Below are 27,110 nucleotides of genomic sequence, written 5' to 3' on the forward strand. Positions count from 1 at the left end.
CCAACTGCCACCCCCGGTGCTTTCAAAGAGCAGCTGTGCAGTGCTGTGCCATGGCAGTTGCAGTCACTCTGCAATGACAATAGGAAAAACTGATAATAAACATCAAACTCGTCTGCCTTTTACCACAGAGAAAGTTCAAGTGTGGTGGAAAGTTTTGGGGGTTGTTGTGTAAATTACCCCTCGCTTGCTGGCTCTGTAACCTTTACTGGGGAAAGTTTGCAGGCTGGGGAAGAGGGCAGGCATCCCACGCCTCCCCAGGTTTGCTAGAGGAGCTTGGGACCCTGCTTGGGGCTTTTGAGGATGGTGAAGAGCTTGGGAAGGATGGATGCCATACGAGCACTGGGAGCTGAGGCAGTGGGAAGATGTGAGGTGTGTTTCACCCTGGGAGAGTTCCAAGAGATCCCCTGCAAACACATACAACTGCACAGGCAACTCCGTCATCTGCTCTTGGTCCTTCAAGAAGCACACCTAAAAATATCCATCATTAATTTTGGGTAGCCAGCCTCCCCAAGGTGTATATGGGTAAATGTTAAGGTGTAACCCCTTGCTGAGAAGTAGCTGATATGACACAAAATAACAACCTGGCCTGTTATCAAAACACGATAAGGTGGCCTTTGCCATGCCAAAACTGGCTTACAGCACCCTAAAACAAATAGGCATAGGTAGGCAAACAAAAAATGGCCAGAACTATGACAATTCCTTGTGTACAAGGAATTCCTTGTGACAATTCCTGTGTACAAGGGCCACTTGTTGGGAACTGTTCATGCTCAGCCATGTGAACTTGAGTTAGTGGGGGGGGGTAAAATAGGCAGAGAAAAAAATGATCTGGAACACCCTGGTGTTTGTGTGTAGCCATGATTTCACTTGGTAAATACTGTGGTTAAAAAATCACTGATTGTTGGAAACTTGATCAGAGTAAGCAAATAATATTATTCCTTAGTTATCTCCATGTGTTCTCCTTTCACAGAGCTGTGGCTGGGTACTGCTTGTTTCTGTCCTTTTTTCCCTCTGTTGCCATGCCTGCAGCTAGGGATTAACAGCAAGAATAAAATTATAACTAGCTGAAAATTTTCAGTGAATTTTTAATATAAAATTTGAATTTAAAAAAGAAATTGCCTGTTCATTAATTCCCATTTACCAACCTGTTTGTTGTTTCTTTTTTCTCTTGAGAACACTGAGGATTATGAATCATGAAATATGTTTCCAAAAGTGGCAAACTTTAGTTCACGTGGACATTTTTCAAGTTTGACTGGCAGAAATATAAATTGAGGGGAAAAAACCCAACAATTCAGAGTTTTGATGGAAAAGATTCTACCAAATTGCACATTTTTCTATGTGTCAAGGTATATTGGAAAGGACATGCCTTCACTACAGTAAGCTTGCAGAGCTGGTTGGTTTTCTTCTGTTTCTCCTGCTCTGGACTAATGATTGTGACAAATTTATAGTAGTTTGTACTAAATCCTAACTTTTCCCTTTTTTTTTTCAATCTTAGCGGAGTAAGTTGTGGCCCAAAAGGACTAATGTGATGTAGAGAGTGATGTGATTGAAATTTTATTCTACAACTACAGAGGTTTTCCTTTAGGTCTGTTGCAGGTGGGCTTTTTGTCCCCCCTGCTTTGTTTTAGTGAAAATGGGGAACGTGGTTGTGGAAAGAGAAGCTTTAAAAATAACACGGGACCGGGAAGCTGCCTAAGACAAAGTACATAAATTACCAGAGCCAGCTTTCAAAATGCGCCTGTGCTAGTGTTACACTCAGACACGTTTCCAAAAGTAAACTGGAGTGGTTGTAAGATAAATGGTGCCCCAGAGAAAAGCAATAAATAGCCCAGCCATGTGCTCGCTGTACCTCAGCTCTGTGCTCCCATTATTTATGGAAAGATAGAAGTCGAGCTGCAGTTCCAGAGAACCCTTTGATCAGCGTATTTATTTTTCTAATAACCTTTAAAGACAATATTAAACCACCCAAAACACAAGAGTCACTGCAAGACTGGAAATTGGCAGTGGATTTTAAATATGCATTAAGGGCAAAAGAATTGGGATGAGTGCAGTTTCCCTTGAAGTCTCTTGCTGATAGCTGTGATACTACAAAGAATTCTTAGTCCACTGGAAACCAGCTCTTTTCTGCACTTTATATTCCTCTTTCTGCTCTGTCCTTGCTTCTTGCATATGTGGATTATAAGAACTTTCAGCCCTTCTGTTCTGTGATGGTCATGGGAGATTCTTGCAGAAATATAAGTACTGTGACTGTTAATATGCATGGGAAGGTTAATTTAAACTGGAAGAGGCACTTATGGAGCTCATTCAACTTCTGGATGGAAAAAAAGGGGTAAATTAAAATGAAGATGTTGGTTTAAATACTCTGTTGAATTGACACCTAAACATAAAAATTGAAAGGAGAAAGTCTATGTATTTAATGCCACTGAAAGGAACACTGAAAGAACAAGACAAAAAATGCCAGCCACATCTGCAGTACTTAGTTATCAAAGTAAAAGACAAGCCTTTGTCTCACAACAGAGAAAAAGCTGGTAAAATGACAGAAATTCTGCTTGTGAGTGTATAAACAAGGTTGCATTAAAAACACTGTTAAAACTGGCTTCTGGGATTTTCCCTCTGAATTCATATCACTTACAGAAAGCATCTGGATTGTACTGGGTGTCTGGATCTCTGTGTAGATTTTGAGCTATCCCAGCAAAAGTATGGGAAGTCAGCAGGGCTGAACACTCAGCCAGCAGGTGAGTGCATATAAACCCACAGAAACCCATGGCATGTGGGATATGGGGTATGGGATATGGGATGTGGGATATGGGATATGGATTTAGTCTTTACCCAGCAGCACTGACTGGCTGGGGACTGTTTCCATGCAGGTGTGATCCCAGTGAAATACATGGATAGGTAACTTTGGATGGTCTCCATGTTGTCCCTCTTTGAGGGACTGCTCAGCATCCAAACCTTCAGATGTGTTGATGTCAGTTTGCTGAGGGAATCTCGTGTGCAGTTCCCAAATGGAGCAGATTATCCCTCTGTGTGGACTTTGAATAAGCAAATACTCTTATGTGATGGGGTGGTTCTTTTCCAGAAATTGCTTTGAGAAGTGAAATTTGAAAGCGAAACAGCACAAGGCTTATCTATATAAACAATTCTCTCTATTAGAGTCCCACAATATAGAGACAAATCTAGTGTGGATAAGGAAAACAATTTTCAAACAGGAGTCAGCAGAGAAAGTGCATCATTTGTGTGGGCATGAATTGGATTGGGGACTTACCTGCAGTCTCATAACCCCACAATTACCTTAAAGTATAGCCTGAAAATCCCAGGACTCTATTGAACATCTTTTTTTTCCCCTTCCCTGTATAACATAAAGAGCAATTTACAGACAAATCGTTCTGATGTTATGCATTTTTGCATGCCTGAAATCACGGCTAAGCTTTAAGCAGGGAAAATCAATAAATGATGTGTTGCCATCAGCCATTTCTACGGCAGCTTGGTATTATTTTAATGTGTTACTGCTGCAGGAAGGAGGCAGGGGAGGTGTATCTGCTGCTGCAGTTTGGTGTTAAATATTACCCCCTCTCTGGGTGGAGCACAGGGAGCCCAGCTCCTCCTGGCCAGGCTACAGGGTGTCCCCTCTGTCCCACCGGTGGCCACCACCCTTGGGCAATGGTGACATCGGGGGATGAACGGGCTCCTTGTTCTCCAAGGAACCACATCAAGCTCTGGCCATGAGGCTGCTCGTTGTAGTTTGGGAGAAATGGTCATTCAGGCAAGACCAGGAAGTGAAGTGAGATGCAATAAAGAATATTTTTACTGCGAGGGACAGGTTGGCACTTCCTGTAATAACTCTGCTGAAGCTGGCAACCCTTCCTGCTGTGCCTGTGCTTGGATGGGACTCCTTCCTCACTGCTCCCAAATGCTGGGGCAGGCAGGGCACCTCTGCACGCTCACAAAGAGCCCTGGGCCGAGGAGTTTTGCCTTCCTTGTCCCTCAGGGACCTCTGTGAGAAGTTAACGCTCCAGACCCAGGACTCGGGAAGTCAGGGTGGGATCTTTGTCCCTTGTAACAGTGGTGCTGGGTAAGTGGCAATTGAGTGTCCCTAAAGTCTTTGGGCAGCTCCCCCTGATGGCACTGTCCGGGGATGTTTGTGCTCTCCCTAAGGACTCCCAGCCTCCATGCAGCCTGTCCTGAAGTCAGGAATTTGTTGAAGCCAAAGTGGATATATATAGCATTAGGGAAATACAGAGCAACACCGTGCCCCTTCCTTAGAGATGTAGGTGTCACATGTTGCCTTCAATTTATTAATTAACTGGATTAACTGGATTAACCCACATCACCAAATAATGTGTCATCAATAATGTGACATCAAATAAACTTGTAACATCAAGTTCCTCTAAGACAATGGATGGGGTTGTTTGCTTGCCTGGAGAAGTTAAAAGCTAAACCGAGAACTGTAAAATCAAGTCAGAGTATTAATTTCTGTGAGGGATTTAAAAAAAAATTAAAATATTAGAGTAGCTTGGGATGATCTGAAAGTGTTCAGAAAGAGAGAGCACAGTTTACCCCAGTTTCCTTTTTCCCTTGAGGCTGATCCAACTCCAGCCCTGGCAGGAAGATTGTGCATGGATGAAGCTGCTCAGTGTTAAAAAAACCTCTTCCCTGTCTAATGCTGTAAGTTACCCTATACTGTCTGCAAGCTGTGATAAGAAACAGGACAGTGCAGTCGAGATACCATGCTTTAAATTTTGGATAATGTACTAGCGGGATGTTTAAAATAGCTAAAGTGCAAACTGATCACGTGGGCATAAAAGCTGTGCTGGTTACATAAAATATAAAAAGGCACCCTTCAGCCCAGTGACATGTTCCATGTAGGATATGATGTACTATATGATATCAGTAACATATACGAGAGTGGGGAAGAGTTTCAAAGCCCAGACGGGAGCAAGGAGTAATAGCAGAGAGTAGAACATGATGATATATGACATGAGGAGGAAATAAGAATTAGATTGAATCTCAGGGAAAATTGAAGTTCTCCATGAGAAGATAAATATAATCTAAACCAAAGATATTTGGTAGCAAGGAGCTACTTAAAAGGCAATTCCATTGGAAGTGCCTAAGTGGAAAAATCAGATATGAACACGGGATGTGACTGAAAAATAGATGTCTGAATGCCAGTGCAATTCTGGCCTGTGCTGTGACAGGAAGGCAGGAGGAGACACAACACACAGGCGACAGCACTTGGTAGGAAACATTATCTTTGGGAGCCTTGATAATAACACTCCAGTGACTGGAGGAGAGAGGATTCTGCAGAGAAGTTTGGGATGCATTAGAGACAGACTTGTGCCAGAGCACAACTGAGCAAGTCTGGCTGAGTGGCCACCAGCACATGGATGGGCGCTTGCAAAGAGCTGATGCAGGGAAGTGTGGTGGACCGTGGGCACAGCAAGTCTGGGACTGATCAAATGAAACATCTGCTCCTATTTCAGGGGAAAAAATGGTCGGTTAAGCTGGTCCAGCTTCGAACAGAGAGGGATGAGAGCCCTGACATCTGTCATGTAAAAGGAGTTTTTACCACTGAGCGACTGAGTTGCTCAGGAGCCAAAGGGAACTCGAGTGTAACATCATGTGTCTCCCCACTTTGTGGCAGTGGGGTTTTGGAGCTACCACTGACAAAGCCGAGGTCATGCACTGTAAGGAAGATGGGCTGAGATGAGCTGGGAGGTTGTTACACCTCTCAATTGTCCTGCTCTGCCCTGAAGCCAGGACTGCTCGATAGTTCAAAATGTTTCAAGTACTGGGGGTGGCCAGTGGGTGTCAGTTTTGCTCTATGAAGCAGCTGATGGAGCTTCCCTTATCTAAAGTGAGAAACCACCTTTTAAAGGAGGCAGTGGGAAAAACCATTCCCATGGAGAAATCTGAGGTCAGCCCCACAGCTCGGTATTCTGTTTTTTCATAGCTCTGTCTACTTCAAGAGCAGTCACAGACAGTAATTCTTAGACAAGACAGTTTTCCTCTTTCGGTATCTCTGATTTTAGGGCAATGACAACTAAATGAGGGTTTTCGACAGAGCTCTTTTGTCTTACAAAAGAGGAAGCCTCCACCTAGAGCCAGACAAATGCTTTCTTTTAAAGGGTCATATGTGTAAATGTGCAAAAGTCTCGCATGAGCCTTCTTGGATAACCTCACTGAGGGTTGTGATTATATTGCCAGCCAATTAAGCTAACTCAGTATAGTGCAGAAATCACTTAAAGATCAAGTCAACATTAAGGACCTATAGGTAGTTTGGATAAAATTTCCATAGAAAACATAATCTCGTTTTAAGGATCTTTTCCAACAGCTATTTTTAATGAAACTTCAGAGCTGAATGTAAAATTATACCTTTGTTGAATTAAAAACCAGCCTGACAAACCAGCAGCAAGCCACTAGGAAAAGCATTTGCCTTTATAATGCAAGGATTAAGCTGAGACCTCGGGCTTCCATAGGACTTCTTAATCCACTCTGTGAGTGTTTGGCATGAGGAAGTCTTGTTCTGAGAATAACACTCCTTACTAGTGTATGGATGCAATAAACCAGCAAAAGCAACAAGGAGAGTAATTTTGGAAACAAAGATAATGATAATATCTGAAAAAGTTTTTCTATTCGTGTCCTTGTTCATAATGCTGTAAAATTTGAATATTTTATTTTTTACTTTCATAGATTTTAGACAGTCTTTTCAGCTGGGGTCAGTAGGAGGAATATGTTCATGTTAGAGGTATAAACTCAGGCTTGTGCATTGAAGAAAAGATACCTGAAAAAATAATGTCTTCTTTAGCCATCATTCCACCACCCAGAATTTTATTTGGAAGAATCCCTTAAAGTTACTAATAAATAGAAAGAAACACACATCTCAGAAGAAAATTACCACATATGTAGCCGGGAGCAAAAGATTGTCTCTTTAATATAGAAACCAAATGATGTGTTCATTGATTTATATCCCCAAAGAAGAACTAAAAAATTAGAAACACCTCCCTCTTAAAAACAAACAAAAAAAAATAAACAGGAAAAAGGAGGCATATTCAAACCACAAGAATGAAGTTATGTTTTCTTTGCTTGCACAGTTATGTGTGGGTAATGTCTGGATGTAGAGAAATGTTATTCCTTTCCTCAAGTAAAATAAGAATAATAAATAAAACTTTGGAAAACGAAGAGGCTTATACCACTAAAAGAATCAGTCTCCTAAAAAGGGCTGTGGAGCACTCTGTCAGCTCTCTGCTACTGGAGCGAAACAGAGCAAAGCTTTGCAATAAAAGTTAACATGCAGCTTTAAAAGGCTGTGGTCACGTGTTGTTTCATGCAGTGCTAAGAGTAGCATAAAAAGATGCTAATGTTTTATTTTTATGATCTAAATTGTTATTTGTGGTTAATCAAAGTTAACCTAGCACTGCTTAAAGCTGATTATGTGGCCAGTTAATTTCAGGTGTCTCTTTTCACAATCAAGCCTCAGGACACTTCTAGGATGACACACTGCTTACAGGCACAAAGGAGGCATAAACCCCCCTTTTTCAAATGTCCCTTTGCCCACTGGCGTGGCTCCATCCCAGCTGTGTCCAAGTCCCTGCCCCTGGGGTGTTGCTGATTCTCAACACAGTTGACAGAGGAGAAGCAGTACCATCAGCTTTATTTTCTCAGTGAAGAACAGTATGGACAGGGATATTCACCCACTGTAAGGAACTAATTTAGCCAGCATGTTTAGGTATATCCAGCCTCTCTATGTAGTCACCAGAGAAAGAAATGCTCCTCTGGAGAGTGACTACAATCAGGAATCTAATTTTGGTGCTTGCAGCTGCAAAATGGACACATCAGTCTTTTCCATGGACTCTAGAAGAAGATGAGGAATAGGAGGCTAAGCAAGGTGCTTATGGCAGAACAGCCCTTGTAAATGGAGGGGGAAATTAATAACCTCCTTCAAAGCAAAGCATTGTAAGCTAGTCACCCACAGTCCCGATATGCACCTAGGCCCCAGGCTGTCCTTCATCTCTGAGGTGACAGTGTCAGCCTTTGGCTCAGCTGTGTCTCTTCTGGAGGTAGAGGGCTGGGTGTTTTTGTTTTCTCAGACTATTTTATGTTCTGACTTCATTAGCCATGAGACTCGTGACACACCGTTTCTGCAAGGACCTAAGGACTGGTTTGTATGACAGCTTTACACCCCCAGTGCTCAGTGCAGTTGTGATCCTTCACACTGCACTGCTCCCTCTGAGTCCATGCCTGGTGCTGAATGACTAATCCCCGACCTGGGACTGCTGCACCCACCCCCTGAATCAGGTCAGACTGCAGAGCCACACTCCTGCAGGAGTTGTTGTCAGGCTGAAAGATGCTTTACCTGTTCAGTCCCTGCCATCCACAGAAACCAGTTTTAGCAACCTAGCCTTTTCCTGTCTCTCTACAAGCACTGGCTTGACCCTGGAAAAGCAGAGAAGGAAAAGGAACAAGAACTATTGAGGGTAAAGTGTGTTCCCATAGATTCATGCTGATTTTTCTGTAGCTATGCACACTGAACAGGGGTGGTGTTGTTTTTGGAAATGTGGTGAGTGAGGACTGAAATGATTAAACAGGACATCCTTCAGGTGCTTTGAAGAAAGGCCCTGCAACCACCCAAGTAGAATCAGGGAAAACAGCCTGTTTAACTTGCTGGGAGATCTGCAAGCTGCTGCAAAGTAAGGTGTGATGTGAGCTCCACACACCAGTTACACCCCTCATGCACAGCACCGCTCTTCCAGCAAAGGATGGGGGTGACACCTAACTAATGGCACTTGGGGACATGGGTTGGTGGTGGACCTGGTAGTACTGGAGCAACAGCTGGACTCAATCTTAGAGGTCTCTTGCAACCTAAATGATTCAATGATTTTGTACCAGCTCCTGTGAAGCGAGAGTGTGCGCAGTGAGTGAGACAACTTCACTCCATGAGGTCATGACCTCACTCAGGTCAACTATTATTTTCCTCGTTGTTCCAAATTTTTCAGAGTCCAAGCTGGGTTGGCACTAACAGACCTAAATGACCTGGATCAGCCTCAGCTAGGGCCTTCACCCATGCTCCTAGCACAGGTCAGGAGCTCATTTAAGCTCAGCCCCAGACTTTGGCTTTGTTTGAGGAGGGCTGGTCTCCTGCAAGCCATGGACCCTGTTGCTCCTGACCTGCAGACTGACTCCTTGGCTTGACCCCTGAGCTGCCTCATTGCCACAGCTTTCCCTGAAAATCAGGGTTCTTGGTTAGACTGGCCATCAACTCTGGCCTGGGTGCTGTGGGATGGACCCTGGGCTGCTGAGGCTCCTGCCAGGCTGGCCTGAGGCACCCCTATGGCCCCTGGGAAGCCACTGGCCAGTGCTGTGCACTTACAGGCAGGCTGGATTAAATGAGAAAATGTCCTTATTCCTCAATTCTTTGCCAAGTTTTAAAGAGCTGTAGTAGAAACTCTTTTCAAGTACAGAAATGCATGCATTGGGTGGCTGTATCTATTCTGTATTTCACCCAGCATGAATAGAGCAGGTCAGTGCTGGAAGCCCTACAAGACCTGCTCCCACAGTGTTCATAGCCAAATTTTGGTAGAAGTCTTCTGTGTTGTAGAAGCTCTTTCAAACCCAAATGGCGACTCTGACCTTTTGACATTCAACATTCATGGTAATCCTGTCACAGAGAAGTGGAAGAACTCCATTCCCACCAAATTTTCAGCTGTTGCAAAGCTGTGAGCCTGGTTGTTTGTCACTGAATGTTCCCTGGTACTTTGCAATACTCAACATAATTGATACCTGTCATTTTGCCAAATTTTGAGTAACAACTGTCTCTCTGCCTAAATGCCTCCAGCAGCTCCAGTAATTTAAATAGATCCAGCACGCTTCTGTATTGGCTGCTTCACGAGCTTCATAATTCTGTGGTGTTCTCTGTGCAGTATGGGATGTATGTAATTCTGTTGGTACTGTGTTTTCCAGCCATAAGCAGAGCAAGAGTTAATTCTTATTTTTGTTGAAGTACTAAGTGGGAAGCTAGGTCATGCATAAATCCTCATTGTGCTAGGTGCTGTACAAGCAACGAATAAAAATGATCCTGGGCTCAAGGATTCTCTGTTAGTAGCTTGTGTCATAATTAAATTTTGTTAGGACACTTTAGAATTTCCCTTCCTCATAAATGAAATATCCATATACATTTATAGCTCTATAATAAAAGGCAAAATCTGTACACTTTTATTGTGGATGATAAAAAAGAAAATATAATACTGTTTTCCAAGTAACTTGGATATAGCAATTGGAATATGTGAGGGTGAGGGAAAAGATCTGTTTCTTGTATACTTCTGGGTTATATACGCCTAAAGTTGTCCACTTTATAGAGAAAGGAAGAAGTATTTGTTGTAAAAATAGTCTCACACGGAGCACACTGAATTCAGGTGGAGAGCACAGAGCAGGAGTTGGTGCCCTTTTAAGAATCAAATATTGTGTCTTCATGAATAAAGCTCTGACAGTAAAGATAGAAGAAAATACAGGAACCATGTGATATATTAGCAGAATGTTTTACAAAGTCCCCCACAAAGCATCCGCTGCTCTTGAAAAGCCTAACCAGCCCAAGTGAGAAACTATTCACAAATTTAGTATTCAGATTACATACTCTGCCTTTTCAACTGCTCTCTGTACAATGAATGCCTGTACAACTACACTAACAGACACAGATCTACAGTTTCTGTGGCCTTTGAGCTAATATGAGTATTATGCCTCTCCATAAATTACATCTGCATGTCCTGAAAATACCAACTGTTTTAATAGGAATTAATCTATAGGCTTTTATCTTGGTGAAATACAAGGGGTACAGTATGTTGCATCCCTTTCAAAATTAATAGAGTATGCTCTGAAGGTATTCAAGGATGTTCATTATTTTCTTTATAGGTCCATTTATTGATACATATAAGCATAAAACAGTGCTTCGTTGTAGGGAAGAGGAGGAGATGGAATAACGAATAGATTAGTGCTTATATGGTTTTTAGATTGCCCAATGCACAGTTAAGCAAAGAAAGGTCTGTGTTTGTCCTCTTCACAGTATATTGGGACTGGATCCAGTTTGTCTTCAAAGTGCCCCTTCTGTGGGAAGGGAAGAGAGGGCTCAGTCCAACAGAAGAGAGCCGATGCAGGGGTCTGCTGCTCCGCCTGCTCAGCGCTGTCCCAGGCAGCAGAGTGGCACATCATTCCCTTCTAATTTGCAAAGTATACGTAAGTCTGGAGCTTCCGCTGTGCTGAGCTACTATTTATGTGAGCACCCAATAGAAGGTTTTGGGAGTGAATTCCTAGAGCACCTTGACCTTATACAGGCATGTAAAAAAGGAAAATTAGAAACTTTAAACCAGAATTTATATAAAAAGCATGATGGATGTTTTGAATAATAATTCTCACATGTGCATGTGCATATACACACATATATGGGTTAAATGTTTAAATATTTAGCTGAAAACAGGCTGAGCCCATCAAACCTATCAAAGCACATTGCTGTCAAATGATGAGAAATTAAACTCTCCTGTGAGACCAGGGAGCTCTGTTATCTCCAGCACACAGGAGGGGAAGCAGTGCTCAGGGAGAGTGAGCAAGTGCCAAGGAGGACATCACAGCTCTTGTGTAGGTGGTTGTTGGCACAGCCCGTGATCCTGGGGACAGCTGGACTTGTGTGGCAGGACAGTGTCCCAGGGCAGGCAGGGGTCCTGTGGATGGCAATGGAAAGGGGCTCCCAGGAGCTCCAGGAATGGCTCTTTCAGAGGTGTGCCAGAGGGACCTCTGTAATGTGGCAAAGCTGAGAGCTGCTCTTGGGACACTGCTCGGCAAAAGAAAAGCTTTCCTTGCATTAATTGCTGTGTTTCAGAAATGCGGAACTGAAATGCAGGGCGATAATGGCTTGACCAAAATCATGCGGAGGCCCTCTGGTCATTGTTGGATGTGAATCTGGCTCCCTTGATCCCCAGGCCATCACTTGGCCCTCAAGATCACCACAGCAGCTCTGCTGAGCTGGGCAATGTAAATCACTGTGGAGCTCTTGCTACAGCCCAGAGCCAAGTTCTGCCTTGAAACCAGTGATTCAGCCCAGTGTTGCTGTAGTGAGGATGTGCTCATCTCTGCAGCCCTTGGAGTTAGCAAGCTGATTTACAAAGCCAAGTCCTGCCACTTTATTCCCTGCCTCATACTCTTTCCTTGGTCACTCCTCCTTGTTTTCACAGCTTCATTTGGTTTCAAAAGCTTGCAGAGCAGCTTGATTAAAGAAATCAGAAAATATTTACTGTAGAGGATGGGTCTGGCTTTTCCCATCAGCTTCCATGGCTCAAGCAGGTTCCAGCAGCTTTGGGAGAAAAGCTGTTAGCTATTAAGTTATTACCTGTATGGAGAGCCAGCTGGAAGCTTTCAGTTTTCAACATTTTGATGAAAAGCACCATAAAAATCTTGACAACAAGACTTGTAGCATTTCAATGACATGTTTTGCATTTGTCCCTGCTTTTAATGGTCTGTAAAAGTGATCGAAGGCTTCAAAATGCTGCCGAGACCCACATCTCAGGAATTTTTACCCCCCAAAATGAAGAGGGGAAGGGGGTGGGGGGAAAGACAAAACACCAAGTGTGTGCTGTTGAGTGAATTAATTTGGACAGCTTTTGGGAATTCACTTTCCATCTGGAGGAGAGTGTCCGCAAGGAGAGTTATTCCGGCATAAACTGTTACGGTATAATTACCCAGCTCCAGCTATGCCAGTCTATTTTCTGGTGTAGGCAAGCCAAGTCTAGTTGTTGATACGTGGGCGTGGGAAACATGAAGTCTGCTTTCTAGGCTCAGCTCTGAGTGCTCTCCGTAGCCAGTCCCCTGACCTTTCAGCCTTCTTCCTATGCAAAATGAGAAGAGTTAAGTTAAACCCACTTCACAGATGTGGCATAATGACTAATTGGCTCAAATTTGTGGTGTTGGGGAAAGAGCTGTCAACTAACTGTAGTGTCTTGGGCTGGCTGAATAATTTAGCATCTTTTCCAAAGTGGGGCTTGTCTCCCTCTCTCAGGGTTGGGTGGCTCTGCTGCTATTCTACAAAGCAGAATCTCATTTGATGTGGAGTGGCAGTGCTAATAAAATCTGGGATTCACCTTGTCTCTAACAACAGTATTGTGCTTGTGTGTAGTGAGAGCAAGAGTTAAGACTTTTGCTTCAAGATTTTGTAGGAGAGATTTTGCCTCAAAGCAAAATTTTCCAGTACCCAGAACCTTTGATATACAAAGAATGCGGGTATGCAGTGATGGTGGTAGTTCCATTGGCGTTTGTCTGAAACTCAGTGGCAAAATGCAGGTGTTACTCTCCTTTGGTACCAATGAAAATCAAGGATAACTCTTCCATTATTCCCATCAGTTGCTCTGTTGGGTTAAAAGGCTCAAGGGTGTATGGGCAGCCTGAATCTCAATCCTTTCTAGTGCTTCCTTGCTTAATTTTGCAAATTGAAATTTCATATTGTCCCTGCATATCATGCGTGACAGACACAACCTCAGCTTCTCAATGGGCCGTGAACTCTGGTGCTTAATGATGGCATTACCAGGGTCACCAGCGCCCAGCAGTTCAAAGAGAAGAGAGCAGGACAAGGCTGTTGCACCTGGTCCAGGACCTGCGGAAAGCAGGGAAAACTTCCGTGAGGAAGCATATCGAACATTCACCCTCAGACAAGTGTGTTGGGTCGGGGCAGCCCGACTGGGTCTGTGGGGGTGTCTCCTCAGTGTGCGGATGTCCCCTTGCTGTGGGAAGTACTCGGGGCCGTTCCTTCAGCCTTGGCTGTAGGGCAGCGAGAGGATTTCCCTCAGGATATTAACGCTGGTTTTCACACTTTTCCCAGCACACCGACTTCTCGGGACCGGGGTGGAATGCCATATAGAGGCTTTACTTGCACCCCGGCCGTCTCCACGCCGAAACTCCGCTCATATCGGCCGTGAATGTTTAATTAAGTAACAACCCGGGCCGCCCCCCCCTCCCCGCCGGGCAGTTATAAATAGAAGTGCTGAATCATGACTCCGCCGGTCCCTCCGCCCGGCCGGCGGGAGTCCCTGGGCGGTGGCTGCCGGCGGGGAGCGGGGGGTGCCCGGCGCGGGGCCGCCCTGAGGGGCCGCGGCCGTGCCCCGAGGGCGCGCGCGCCCGCCCGCGTGAGGCGCGGGGCGCGCACTGTGGCGGCGGCAGCGGCGGCGGCGGCGGCCGCACTTGTCCTGTAATCGATTGCCGAGCGCGCTGAGCGGCCTCGCGCCGGCTGCGGGCACCCGCCCCCCGCCGCGCCGGCCCCGCGGGGGCTGAGGCGCCGCGGGGCGGGAACGGGACTGAAGGGGGGAGCGAGTGTGTGAGTGCGTGCGAGGCACCGAGCGTGAGTGTCTGGGGGACTGAGTGTCCGTGGGATTGAGTGTGAGTGCGCGCGTGTGTGTGTGTATGAGGGACTGAGTGCGAGTGAGGCAGCGAGTGTGTCCCTGTGAGGGACTTTGAGGGAAGAACTGAGTGTGAGGGAGTGCGTGTGCAGGGCTGAGTGTGAGTGAGGGAGTGAGAATGTGTGAGGGGCTGGCTGTGCGTGAGGGACAGAGTGTGAGTCCGTGGGGGAGGGAGGAGGGTACTGAGTGTGAGGGAGTGAATGAATGTGTGTGGGTTTGAGCCTGAGGGAGGGACAGTGTGTGTCTGAGGGAGTGTGTGTGAAGGAGGAGGTGTGTATGGGTGTGAGGGAGTGCGCGTATCTGTGAGGGATTGTGTGTGCGAGAGGCAGGGTGTGCGCGTATCTGTGTGTGAGGGAGGGAAGGGAGTGTGTGAAGGAGGGAGCGAATGAGTGTGTGGCTGTGTGTGTGTGTGGCTGTGGGAGGGAGGGAGGGAGGGAGGGAGAGCGGCCGCCGCCGCCGCCGCCGGATCGGTTTCTCGGGGTTTGACCAGCTGTCCCAGGCTAACCCTCTGCTCTCTGAAGATGGAGGAAGTAAAAACAGGATTACCCTTAGCTACGGCTCCTCCGCCGCCTTAGTCCCCCCACAGCCAACTGCCGTGCACAAACACACCTCCACTGGGCAGAGGGAGCCGACACTAATAAACACACAAACAAAAGGGGGATGGAACTGACTCACTGCCTGCGCGGCTGAGGTAAATCTGCGCCTGGCTTCTTATTATTTCTTTCTTTTTCTTTCCCCCCTCCCTTCCTCCCCTCCTCTCCTCTCCCTCCCCGGTCCCCCCTTCCCCGGCGGGAGGAGGGACAGCTCCGTTCCGGGGCCGGCGGGACGCGGGGCTCGGTCCGTCCGTGCGGGTCTGTGTGTGCGGAGGGTCCCCGAGCCGAGCGCGGCTGTGCAGCATCCCCGCGGGCGCCGATGACTTGTTGCTGTTAGACCGAAATATTAAAAAAAAAAAAAAAAAACCAAAAAAAAAAACCAAAACCCTAACCAAAAAAAAAAAAACAGCCAAACGAAAACCCCCGCACGAAGACCAGAAGAAAGCAGGGGCAGAAGCCGCGGCGGGTCTCGCCGGTCCGTTACCCAGCCCGGCCCCGCTGCCATTTCCCTCAGCGCCCGCCGCCACCTGCGCGCCCCCGGGGGGCTGCGGCCTGCGGCGGGGAGAAGGGGGGAAAGGGAATAAAATGACAAGCGAGGCAGGACTTCCATGACTTTGACAGGTTGTGGCAGGGGCGGGGAGAGGCAGGATGAGCCTCGGAGCCCGGCGTCGCCCAGGGCCGGAGCGGCGCTCCGGGGAAGTTGGCCCGGGTTTGCTGCGCGGGGTGTGAGTGCGCCCACCGGGCCCCCCCCTTCCCATCCCGCCCCTCATCCCCTCTTCTCATCCCGCCCCGCAATCCCTCCGCTCCCCCCGATCCCGTGGAATCCGTAAGGAACCGGTGGATCAAGTTTTCCTCTCTCTCTCTCTCTCTCCTCGCTAGTTAATCGCATTGCTGTAGCACCGGCTGACCTCCCTCCCTCCCTCTCCCTCTTTTTTTTTTTTTTTTTTTTTTTCGTTCTTCATCTTCCTTCAAAGTATGTGCCATTCCTGAGCGAGTTTCCCCGCCGGCTCATCCCGGGGCTTCCCGGCTCCGCATGCCCCACCTGTAAGTGGCGGGGGCGAGTTTCTCTCCCCTATCCCTCTCCCCTTCCCCGTCTCTCTTTCCCCCCCTCTTCTTCCCCTGCCTTTAAAAAACCCATTTTTTAAAACTTTCTCCATCTTTCTGTGTCTTCAAACTCTCCCTCCATTCCTTGTGGAGAGGCTCAGCAACTGGGATTTGCCATCACCAGCCTAAAAATGGTGACCAAACTTTTTCTTTTCCCTCTCCTCTTTCTCTCCGCATTGAAGAAATAAAAAAAAAAATAAAATTCAAGCTATGTTTTAATTTAGGTTATGGATGTTTCTGTGTTTCTTTTTGTCTTCCCTTCTCTTCCTCCTCCCTTCCTCCCCTTTCTTTCCTTCCACTTCATTGGCTGGGATGATCTTTCCCTGTTGCTTCTGATGTTTCTTTCTTTTTCTCAGTGTGTGCCTGCCTACCTGGACTAGGGGGAAGATAAGGTAATTTTGAAGGGCTTGAGGAAGTGGCTTACCTGTTCTGAAAACTTTTTTGCGTGTTTTTTTTTTTGTTTGTTTGTTTTTGAGATTTCTTTTTAAGAGTTGTGAAAATCACTAATTGAAGAGAGTTTGGTAGCAGCTAGTCAGGTTGAAATTTAAGTGTTATGTGCTGAATGCCTTGGGAATTTGATCTGCTTTATACCAAAGAAGAGCACAGAGAAAAGTATTTATTTATTGGGGGAAAGGCAGGGAGTGGGGAGGGAGGGAAGGAAAGAGGGTTAAGGGAGGGGGAGGGAAGTGGTTTTGGAGACAAGAAGTGAAGCTGCCTGTTTTCCAGTAAGTAATGGAGAAATTCCAGGAGCCAGGGCTAAATATACTTGGCGATCAATACAGAAATGGCTCATTGTGAATAATTTAGCTGCCTGGTGCAGTGAGAGTTTTGAAACTAAAGGCAAAAAAGAGGCCATGGAGGGAGAGAGGAAATAAAATTTTCCTCTGGTCATGTCAGATTCTTAACTTTTCTCCTTAAAAGAACATAGTTATGATTATTGATCTCTCCTTTTTTTTTCCCCCCCCACACAATATATATCAAATGATAGCTAGGGGGTGTCATTCTATACAGTTACTTGGGTTTCGGGAAAGTAATAGCTTGTTCTGTGTCAGCAAAGTGCTTCCAGAAACTTTAAGATTGCTTCACACCACAAAATGCGTGATCTGGGAGTATGAAATGTGATGTTTGGCCTTCTGCTGTGGCAAATAAATAGGGTTAGAGTGAACAGGTGTGTATACAGGTGTGTGTGCACACAGAGGTGTGAGCCAAAGCTGGAACAACTGTGTCCAAGGGGAATGGACACGGGAGGGTTTATTCTGTTTAGACCAGGAGGCAGTCTTTTGTAGTGTGTGTGAAAAAAGCAATTGTTATCCATATCCTCGAAGTCTGTTCTGGCTGCAGATAGAGCAGATAATTGATAAAGCATTACCATCCCAGCTTGAAGAAACAAGAAGAAAGTCAGGGAAGAACTCTCAGATCAGGCAAAAATGTGAGTGGGGCACAGAGAGAGAGGTATGGTCAGACCAGGATGATCCAGGTGCCACCTGGCCAGGAGGCAGCTGCATGTCTACTCACATAATTTACAGGAAGAGTTTGGTGATTTGCAAACGAGCACATGCAGTGCGCTTGTGTGTTTCTCTAGGCAGTGGTTGCAACAGCAATAAAATGGGCAACTACTTAGGGCTTTAAGTAAGTTTAATCATTTAATGGTTGATACTGACAGGCGTCTCTGAGGGTGTACTTTTCTGCCTTGCAGCACTGCACTTTGACTATGGAAGCAGAGGCTGTTGATGGATATATTACATGTAAGTAATTATTTTGTTTGATTATTCTAAATTACTTTTCTTTTCCTACTCTCTTTTGTATAATGCAGAAACCTGAAAGTTTAGCTTCCTTGTGTACAGTGTCTGCATTGATGCTGAATTAGTAGCATTTAAATATAAAGTCTCTGTATGACTGAGAAATGTATGGGGATGGGTGCATGGGTGATTATTTCTAGGTTTAAATATTTGCTGAGGGTGAATGAACTTTGCAAATGAGAGAGTTCCTCTCCAGAAATTCAAACTGCAGCCAAAAACTTTTAATGCCTTTCCCTATGTATTTTTCTTGTTTTCTGTGTGAGGGGTTGTGCTTTGTTTAACTGTCAGTTAACCCAGAGCTTTTGGGGGAGGTCTGTATGGTGAATTACTATTCTAGTCTTCCCTTGCCCAGCCTGGATTGTCCCTGACTGCTAATGGAAAAGTAATCCTAACTTACTTAAAACCAAGCAGCTGGGACAAGGTTTGCCACAGGAGTGTGAGTAAAAGACCGGTGACAGTAGCTTTGAGAGGACTCTTAAAATCAGCCAGATGTTTACTTGGGGCCACTGAGAGTCGAGATCTGACAAGGCTCTGGAAGACCCCATCAGTAAAGGAGGGAAGGGCAGGGGCGAGCGGGTTGTGGTTCTTAATCTTTGTGTATCTCTGCTGAAGAAGGGGATACAAACTTACGGGGACGTGTGTTGTGCTCGCAGGTGACAATGACTATTCGCCTGAAAGGGAGCACTGCGGCATGGCCATCGACCTCACCTCTAGCACTCCCAATGGGCAGCACACCTCCCCCTGTCACATGGCAGGCAGTAAGTCTCCTCTTAAGCTTGTTTCTCTCTAGCTGAGGGTTGGGTTGGTCTGGTCCTCCCTAGTCCTTGGTTTGCTTACCAGGTCTTAGCCACTGCTGTTGGCATTGCTAATAACAGAGGAGGACGGGGAAGATTTTCTCTTTTTTTTTGGTTCTTGTTTGTGCTGGTGTCTCATCCAAACATGAATGGGATTACTAGTCTGAACTATCCCAAGGTGGCATTTGAGAGCTGGTCCTTACCTGCTCCAGGTAGGAAAACACTAGGCTTGACATGTGCTGGTTTTGTTTCCTCAGGTTCTGAAATCCAAATAGAAATTATTGTTATTATTATTTCTATTACTTACTTTGCTTCCCGAAACAGCTTGAAGTAGCTTTATTTGAAAACAAACAAATTTTATTTACAAAACTATAGTTGATTCTAACAAACTGAAAGGAGTTTGCTTTAGAATGTCGGGTAGAAACTGAGAGTTTAGTGAGTCTGCACAGTAAGTCTCAAGAGCTGATGATAACACTTATAGAATTATTTTCCTGTTATATATGGGAGGTAGATAAATGTAGTTTACGCAATTTCATAAAAGCAACAATCTTAATTTTCTGTGTGTGTGAGTGCCCTACCTTGTTTAAGTGTTGCTTACAGTGTTACATCAAGATATTTACCTTAATGAAACCGCTGCACTTATAGTCCAGAAAAAATGTAGTGCGCTTTGCTTTCAACATACTTAGTGTTCCTCTCTATGTGATCCTAGTTTTCTTTCTGGTTTTTGTGTACTACAGATACATATTTCTCTATTTAAACCAAGGGTTAGTAAAATGCCCTACTGAAATCTGTGAAAGAAAGAGAGGGCTTCTAGGATTGCTTGCTTAAAAATGCACAGTGTATTGCCTTCAGAGTCTTTCTGAGAAAAAGATGTTACTCTCCTGTAAGAATTCTTTCCTCTTGCAAATTACGGGTAAAGCACAGTTTTATGAGCCTTTAAACTGAGGGTTATTATGAAGATCTCTCAATTATATACATGTTGCTGGAGAATATGATTTCTAATACCATGGACTGAACTTTATATGACAACCACCCATAATTCAGCATCTTTAGACAATTCCAATTGTGCTGCACTGGGATTCTGATATACTTTATTGTGTTGTAAAAGTTTTACTACTCACTTTCTTCATTTTCTTTGTTTCCCTTTTATTAATGGGAAGGCTTCATTGGAAGGGAAAAAAAGTATCTGTGTTTTAAATCTTCTTTATAATCTAGACTGAAAACCAAAGTCAAATTAGGAATTAAAAGATCTAGAATGAAGTCATGCAAAAGGCTTTAACACACTCAGTATTTTCATGTTCATGGTGTTAACATTTTCAATGGTTTTTAAGCTTCATTAGTTCTTTGCAACACATATGTATCTGCAGCCTTGGTGAATATCTTAGGGTTTTTTTAAGAGGGGTTTTTTGGCCTATCATAGGTGTTTCAAATGCTTTGAGATTCGGATGTGCTGCTCTTGAAAAATTAAGGGCTCTGCCTGTGTTTCCCAAGCCAAACAAAACTCAAGCTTCTTAAATTTATTGTAATTTATTTACTCTTTGCAGGCTTAGGATTGTTTTGCAGAGAGGAAGCTTGTGCTGCCTTAAACATGGAAGATATTGATCAGAGGTTGTCGGCTTTTGTGGCAGCTGTTACATTGGTTCATTTAAGGTTTTTGGCCAAATCTTGAATCTGACATGTGTAGGCTAAATTGCCAGGCTGGGCTTTTGAGCTTTCCACCTGTTTTGTGGGGCACAGGAAATCCTTTTAAAGGTTTGGTAACTCAGGGGCCTGCACCTCTTTTTAAAAACTCTTTTGGGTTTTTTTTTTTTTTTTTTTGGTATTTTAAAAGGAAAGATGGAGGTGGAATAGCCATTTGAAATATTTTGTATGAGTTTAGTAGCTCCCAGTGGATTGACCCATCATCCATTGTTTTAGGTAGAGGCAGTGGTCATGTTCTATTTCAGACTGGTTTGATTTGCAGTGGGTTGCTGGAGATAAGTGATGTTGGCTGCTGTTACAGCAAAGCCCAGGACGTGTCATCCTGGCTGGGTAGGACTTGGGAATGGAGGAGGTGATGCAGGGAGCAGACCCCAAATATTTCGTTTCCCGATTGGTCGCCAGTCACTGCCAGAAGCGCATGGCCCTCTTTGGCTGTGTGCTCTGGATGTGCACCTGCAAGGTAGAGATCGAAGTTTTGACCTTTGTTCTTCTTGCCTTCTACTGAATTGTTTTGAACCACAGCTCTTAATTTAGTCAGAATTTGTGCCTGGCTCAGAAGGAGAAACACCGAAAGAAGGAAATTTCTTGGATCTGTGCTGAAATGACTGAGTAGTGCTCTCCCAGCAACAGCAGAATTATGTGCTGGGTAAAGAGTCTTCTATGTTCATTAGCCCCTGGCAATCTGTGTTAGTAGTTCTGTCTGGATTACTGATGTTTTCAGGTTCTATTCCAAAAGGGTTTGGGTCGAATATTTTGGCTGCTGCATCCTTTAACCTATTGTCATTTTCAAGTGTCTAGATGGTATTTGTAGGTTATGGACGGGGATGACACTCAATTTTCCTTGTGAATGAGATGATCCTGAAAGATGAATCACACTAAATCACCTGTCATAGCTAACTGATGATCTTACATATACCTGCCTTTAGCAGAACACTGCATGTGTGTTGGCAGATGCTCTGTTCTAAAATACTTCACTGTAGTTTTATGTAAGCAAAGATTTAAAATACATGTAAATAGTCAAACTGTAGAGGTTGATAGATCATCTCACTTTTCTCTGCAGCAAAAGATGAATTAGAGTTACACCTGCTGAGTACAGATGATATATTTACATAGCCCCAAATCTGGAAGTCCAGATTTTCTTTTGATCTTCCGTAGGAAAACTCTTACAAAGGCTGACACCCAGAGCTGGGTGTCACAGGCTTGCTCAATTAACTTTGTGTTGGTACTAGAAAGTTCCCTGCATGGCCCTAAGCCCCCCCCAGACCCCACTGAGTTCAAGGGAGTCTGTCTTGTTCCCGTCCGTGAATGTTGAACTGGGCTATAAACGATCAGAAACCTCCGAATAGGAACTGGCATGCTAATTAAAGGCTAATGGGGAATCCTTATAAAAGAGGCTTTAAAAAGAAATAATTCACAGTCACCTCCCCACAATGCCACACTGAGTTCTTACTACAGTTATTAGAGATATTTTTTTCCTGTAGGTTAAAATGGACTTAGAGGAATGTCTGCTTTGGAAACTGCAGGGGCACAGTTGTTCAATTAGTTGACTCAATCATTGCTTTGTATAGGATGAAGGACACTTCTCTAAGATCACTGGCCTGGTATCATAGGAAAACAGTAGCAGCAGCTATTAGCATCTGACAGTCAGCGACAAAGGCAATTTCCCCTTAAATTAGAGGCTTGACAGTGGGTGTCCCAGTTAACTTTCTTATCTTTGCTTTCATAGACAAAAGGAGCCCTTAAATGAAACAGAGTCAGAACAATCATAAATATCAAACCCAACATCTGATGTTTGAAACCGATTAAAATTGTGGTATGCTTTCAAGAGGTGTTTATAGTAGCTTGAAGCGTTATTAAGTTATGAGAATTAATTCATTAAGAGAATAAGTCACATCGGCTGACTCTGCTGCTGAAAATAATGAGGCGCTCGCGTTTTCTGCGTGGTGGGGAACGATCGCGCTGTCTGACGAGATCACTAATTGGGACAGCTGCACTAAGTGGGAATGATTTCAGCACTGGTGTTTAAAGAGAACTTGGGCAAGGTTTTATTGTAATGTAGCCAATACTATATTCCAAGTGGTCAGGGTGGACTGTCGGTTGCACATTTTTTTGTGGCATCAAAGCCCCAAATCTTTCCTGATCACTTTCATTTTTCAAGCCTAAGTTGTCATAGGACTCCTGTTTTGTCACAGTTGTGTTGTCCTGAGCAGAGAGTTACATGTACCACGGCTGTATTGGCACATCTGTAGGGATAAAGAAATGTAATTTTGAAGCCTGACTGTTGGACTGAAACCACATAAAGTTAAAAGTTGCTCCATGCCTCAGCTCTGTGGCAAACAAGTCTTGTCACCACCAGAATTTACTCCCAGGCATGTGAGGCTGAACCTTGCTCTGGGAGTCTTTCCTGGCTCAGTATGTGTTGTGGACTTTTTAGTAGGATGAGGTGATGGAAGCTTTCCTTTAGGGAGGGTGGTTGAAGCTGGCTGGGCTGGGCTGCAGAGGGGGACTTGAATTAGTGCTGTGAGGCAGTTACTACTCCCCTGATGTGTGCACTGGGGCATGAAGAATTCTGGCAGCCAAACTGCTGTGCTATGAACTGGGGTTTCAGGTCTCCATTTCTTCCAAATATCTTAGAAAGTGCTAAAAACCCGGACCTAATAACCTCGAGATGCTGAGGAATTTTCTTTCCTCAGCAGCCTTTAAGGAGTACGGTAGGCAGCATTTATTGGTCTGGGTATCTCCTGCCTCAGTGCAGGGAGGTGGACTTTTGACAGTCATTTGAGATGCCCTCTAATCCTTTGTGTCTGACTTTGCAGTCTTGACACTTTGATTTTTTTAGAGCTCAGCTATGGAATTGCTTGGTGATGCCCAATACAGATGTACCTGTGGTTTGGCAGGTTGAAGGACAGTGAAGATGGACTTTGCCAAGATGAGCTCAGACATGAGGGATGAGCTCAATAAAGTGTGGCAGGGAACTGTAAGAAGCGAGCTCCTTGGGCACTTAGAAGAGCACGGTCTTTGCTTCAGTCTTTTGTCCTCAGACTTCCTGAGAATTGCCAGGGCAGTAGTAGTAATCAAAGTTTTAGCCAATGCATTTAGCTTTCTTGGAGTTTAAGAAGAAAAATTATTAAATGGAAAGGCAGTCATCAGGATTTTAACAGAAATAGAGGGGTTTTCCACGCCTAAGAAACCAAAGCTCTGCAAAGTAGTGCTACACTGTGTTTCTTGAAAAAAACTACAACCCGATCAGAGGAAAGGGTTAACTGGAAACTAAGCATTTCCTGGGATGTACCTTGAATTGTTATAGCTTTATCCACATCAGCTCAGATTTTTCACACTGGTGTGGTTAAAATAATGAAATAGTTCCTCTGATACAAAAACCAGCACAGAGTAGCCACTGAAATGAGTTGGTGTTTGAGTATCTGTAGCCCATCTGCAACGGTGAAGGGCTCCCCTGTGTGTTTTTGCTATCTTCTGTCACAGTCCTGGCATTCCCTATGGAGCCGCGTACTCGGCTGCAAAAACATTCCTCCCTCTCAGTGAGTGTTATAACGAGGGTGGAGTGAAATGATCAGTTAATCTCATTAAATAGGTTTTTATTCATTCTGTTGGAAGTCCCTTGAAAGGTCATCTGCCAGGGCTTTGTTGCAGCACACACCTTTCTTGGGAAGCTTCTGTTATTCTCTTGGACTGTCAGGTTCAGTTAACTTTCCCTGGTACACACCCTGTTACAACACTGTGCTCTTGCTAGCTTTGTAGTCAGCAAATTTTCAGTGTTTGCTTCTGGAATTTCAGTTCCTTTTCAGACATGCCAACGAAAAGAGCAATCCTCATCTTCCATGAAATATTACACTTTGATAGCAGCTGGATGACAGATACCTGTTGGAGAGTGTTCTGTGTTTCCCATCCCTGAATCTGGGGGAAGGTGCTACTGTTGAAATCAGTGGATATCTTCTCTCAGGAAATTGGTTCAAAGGCTTGTTTCCAGTTTCTGTGGGCCACAGGCTGTGTCTAGTCCTTCAGCTAAGTGCTGGAGGTTTCCAGGTTGGCAGGACTAAGTTTTAGAGATGGAAATGCAGCTGCCTGTGCTACCTTTGTGCAGTACTGAGGGTGAGCAGTGTTTGTCCTTCCAGTACCAAGAGGCACCTTGAAGAAGTGATGCCATTCTATCTAGGAGGAAAAGGCAGAGCCTCCTTTTCTGCCTTTTGCTTCAGTAATCCCAGTGAATGAAAATCCTTGAAGAACCCACCTTGAAATAGGTCTAAAATTGACCTGTTCTAAAATTCTGTAGAAAATTGAAGCGAAGGCTGAGCCACTGCTCTGTGTAGTATCAAGACCTGTTACCAGCCCAGGTGAGGAGCCTGTGCCACAGCATGCTGTCCCTTCCCTAGGGTAGCGGGTGCTTGTTTGGAGTCCAGGCAGCTGACTGCTGCATCCCAATGGAAGGAAGCAGAGCTGGATTATCACTGAGAAGCAAGGAACATGACAGATATGACTCTGGGCTAGGTCACCAGAGGCCCAGTTTTTCTCCAAATTCTGGTCATTGTAGGGAGTCCCTTCATGTTTCTGTGGTTTTTTTTTCCCTCTTGCCTTTTATTTTCTGAATCACAGAAGCCGTGGATCACTTAGGATGGAGACTTGGATGGTACATGTTAGCCTTTGTCAAAAGTAGGATTTTTTTACAATATCTTCTTTGCTTAGGGGTTATTTTGCATTTAATTTTTGCAGCCCCACAATGGGATGCATTCAGAAGTACCTTAATACCAGTGCAGCTTATTTCCTGTCCTGCACAGGAATAATTGTGGTGGTCCTAAAGTACCCTGTTGTGGTGTGATTACATTACAGCAACCACGGAATTTTAACTCTTCCCACACCACTGAGCATTGCCAGGTCTGCGTGTGGACGAGCCCCTATTCACACTGCCCACCAAAATGTGCCCTTGATCTGGAGCCAGGTCTACATTACTGGCTTCTGCTGGCACTGCTGTGTCAGCCTGTGGCTTTCAAGAACTGTAATCCCTCACAGGCAGAGAGATGCTGGCAGAAGCTCCAGCTCTGAGCGTAGCCCTGGCTGGCAAGGTCACCTGCAAGTGCTGTTACAGGTGTTACATTGGAAAGGACCGTAAAACAGCAGACACTGTTCCTGGAAAAGCATGGGCTTGATTGATCCCCCTCATTTCTGTGCTGATAGGTCATGTCAACTTCTGTGAATTAGAATGTCTTTTCTGGGTTTTTAAAACGACTTTTGCTTTCTCTCTGCCTCTTACTTTCAAAAAATCTTTCCAGTTTGGGGGTTTATTCTTGTAGTGCTGTGTGGCCAAGGCATAGCACCACAGAGGTAGTGAGCTCTGCATGCATTGTATGAGCTCCTTCTGGTTGCTCCGTGTTTGTCCTGTCCAGAGAGGTCACAGGGCTCTTGGTCTTCACTTTGGTGAAGCTCAGGTTGGTGGTCAGAGCCCTGTGTCCCTGTGTCTTATGGCTGCAGGCACACAGTGTGTGGTGATTGGCAGCCCAGCCTCATCCCCCATGGGCACAGCTGTGAGAAGCAGGTGAGCAGCATTGACAGCAATGAGCCATGGAGTGCCCAGGTGCACTGAGCAACCACCAAAGGGAGCAGAGGGCACACAGGTGCACTGCATGAACAGGAGGGTATAAAAGGCTGGGCTGAAGGACAAGAAGGGCAGATGCTTGCAGCCTTGTGAAGTGTCCTGGTGTTACTCTGTATGGGCAGGTACCTGAAGCCTTCTGCTGTGGTAAGGTGTTACTGTGTATGGGCAAATGCTTAAAGCCTTCTGAAGCTCCTCTGTGTATCGTGGCCGTCTCAACTGTGACATGTGGGGGGGGAGGTCAGTCCTGGGGCCAAACCACGTTCCCTCCCCCAGTGTGGATGGTGTGAATATCTGTGTCTACCAGCTGGTAGTGAAAAAAAAGAGGAGTTGAAGTGTATCATTCTCCTACACAGGTAGGAGCCCCTCTTCTTAGCAGACTGTGGGTTTTTCACAAGGCATGAGCCAAGGAATCTGATTCACTACAGACCTGTCTGCTCTTCCCACTATGGTTTCATGTTACTTGGAGAAGCTGCACAGACTGTTTTTGCTAGCCTCTTTTCCTGCTGTGGTATTGGTACCTATCACCTGTGAGGTTGCTCTGGGCACAGGTGTAGTCACTGCAGTAGGGGAGAGAGAAGGGGGAGATCAGTGTGAATATTCAGGTCCCTGCCCTGTCTCTGACTTGGAGAAGGCTTTTAGAGGACTTGGTGCTACTGTCCACCCTGAAACTTCATGCAGTGGGGTAGAAGATCCAGCTGTACCTGGGTGCTGCTGTTGTCAGGCCCTTTGTCCTTGGGGTTGGATGTCTCAAATTTTTCTCCTTTTTCAAAGGAGGTAGGGCATGCTGAAGTACATAAACCTTGTTTATCCATTCACCTTGTTGCCTATCCCACCTATTGTCTTTTCTTGTTCTGCATCTTCTCGTGTGAGGGGGTAAGGCGGGCTGTGTTTCCTCTCCGGCAAATGGAAGATCTGGGCAGGGCTTACGGGAGAGATGCACCGTTGGCAGTTAAACCGCATTCACGACAAAGCTTGACGTTCCGATGGGGGGATTTTCTTGTTTATCCCCTCTGTTCCTCCACTTGAACAAAACAAGTGTTAGACTAAAGGTATCCGTGCTGTGAACTTCAGCATCAGGCTGGAGTTTT

At 45.2% G+C, this 27,110-nt stretch overlaps 1 protein-coding gene across 5 annotated transcripts in view; it reads left to right on the forward strand.

Annotated features, from left to right (window-relative positions):
- Positions 1-14,895: 14,895 nt before the first annotated feature.
- The window catches only part of IKZF2 (IKAROS family zinc finger 2), a 117,549-nt gene continuing 105,334 nt past the window's right edge, over positions 14,896-27,110 (forward strand). For 4 of the 5 annotated variants that reach the window (XM_053947377.1, XM_053947380.1, XM_053947379.1 and 1 more), the window contains exons 1-3: positions 14,896-15,114; positions 17,817-17,865; positions 18,573-18,677. In XM_053947377.1, the coding sequence (XP_053803352.1) occupies positions 17,832-17,865; positions 18,573-18,677 (139 nt within the window). In that variant the 5' untranslated portion in view covers positions 14,896-15,114; positions 17,817-17,831. Of the gene's footprint in view, positions 15,115-16,476; positions 16,513-17,816; positions 17,866-18,572; positions 18,678-27,110 lie in introns of all 5 variants that reach the window. The other variant, XM_053947378.1, reaches the window with a different exon arrangement.

This window comes from Vidua chalybeata, chromosome 7 (assembly GCF_026979565.1).
Source record: "Vidua chalybeata isolate OUT-0048 chromosome 7, bVidCha1 merged haplotype, whole genome shotgun sequence".
Lineage (NCBI taxonomy): Eukaryota > Metazoa > Chordata > Aves > Passeriformes > Viduidae > Vidua > Vidua chalybeata.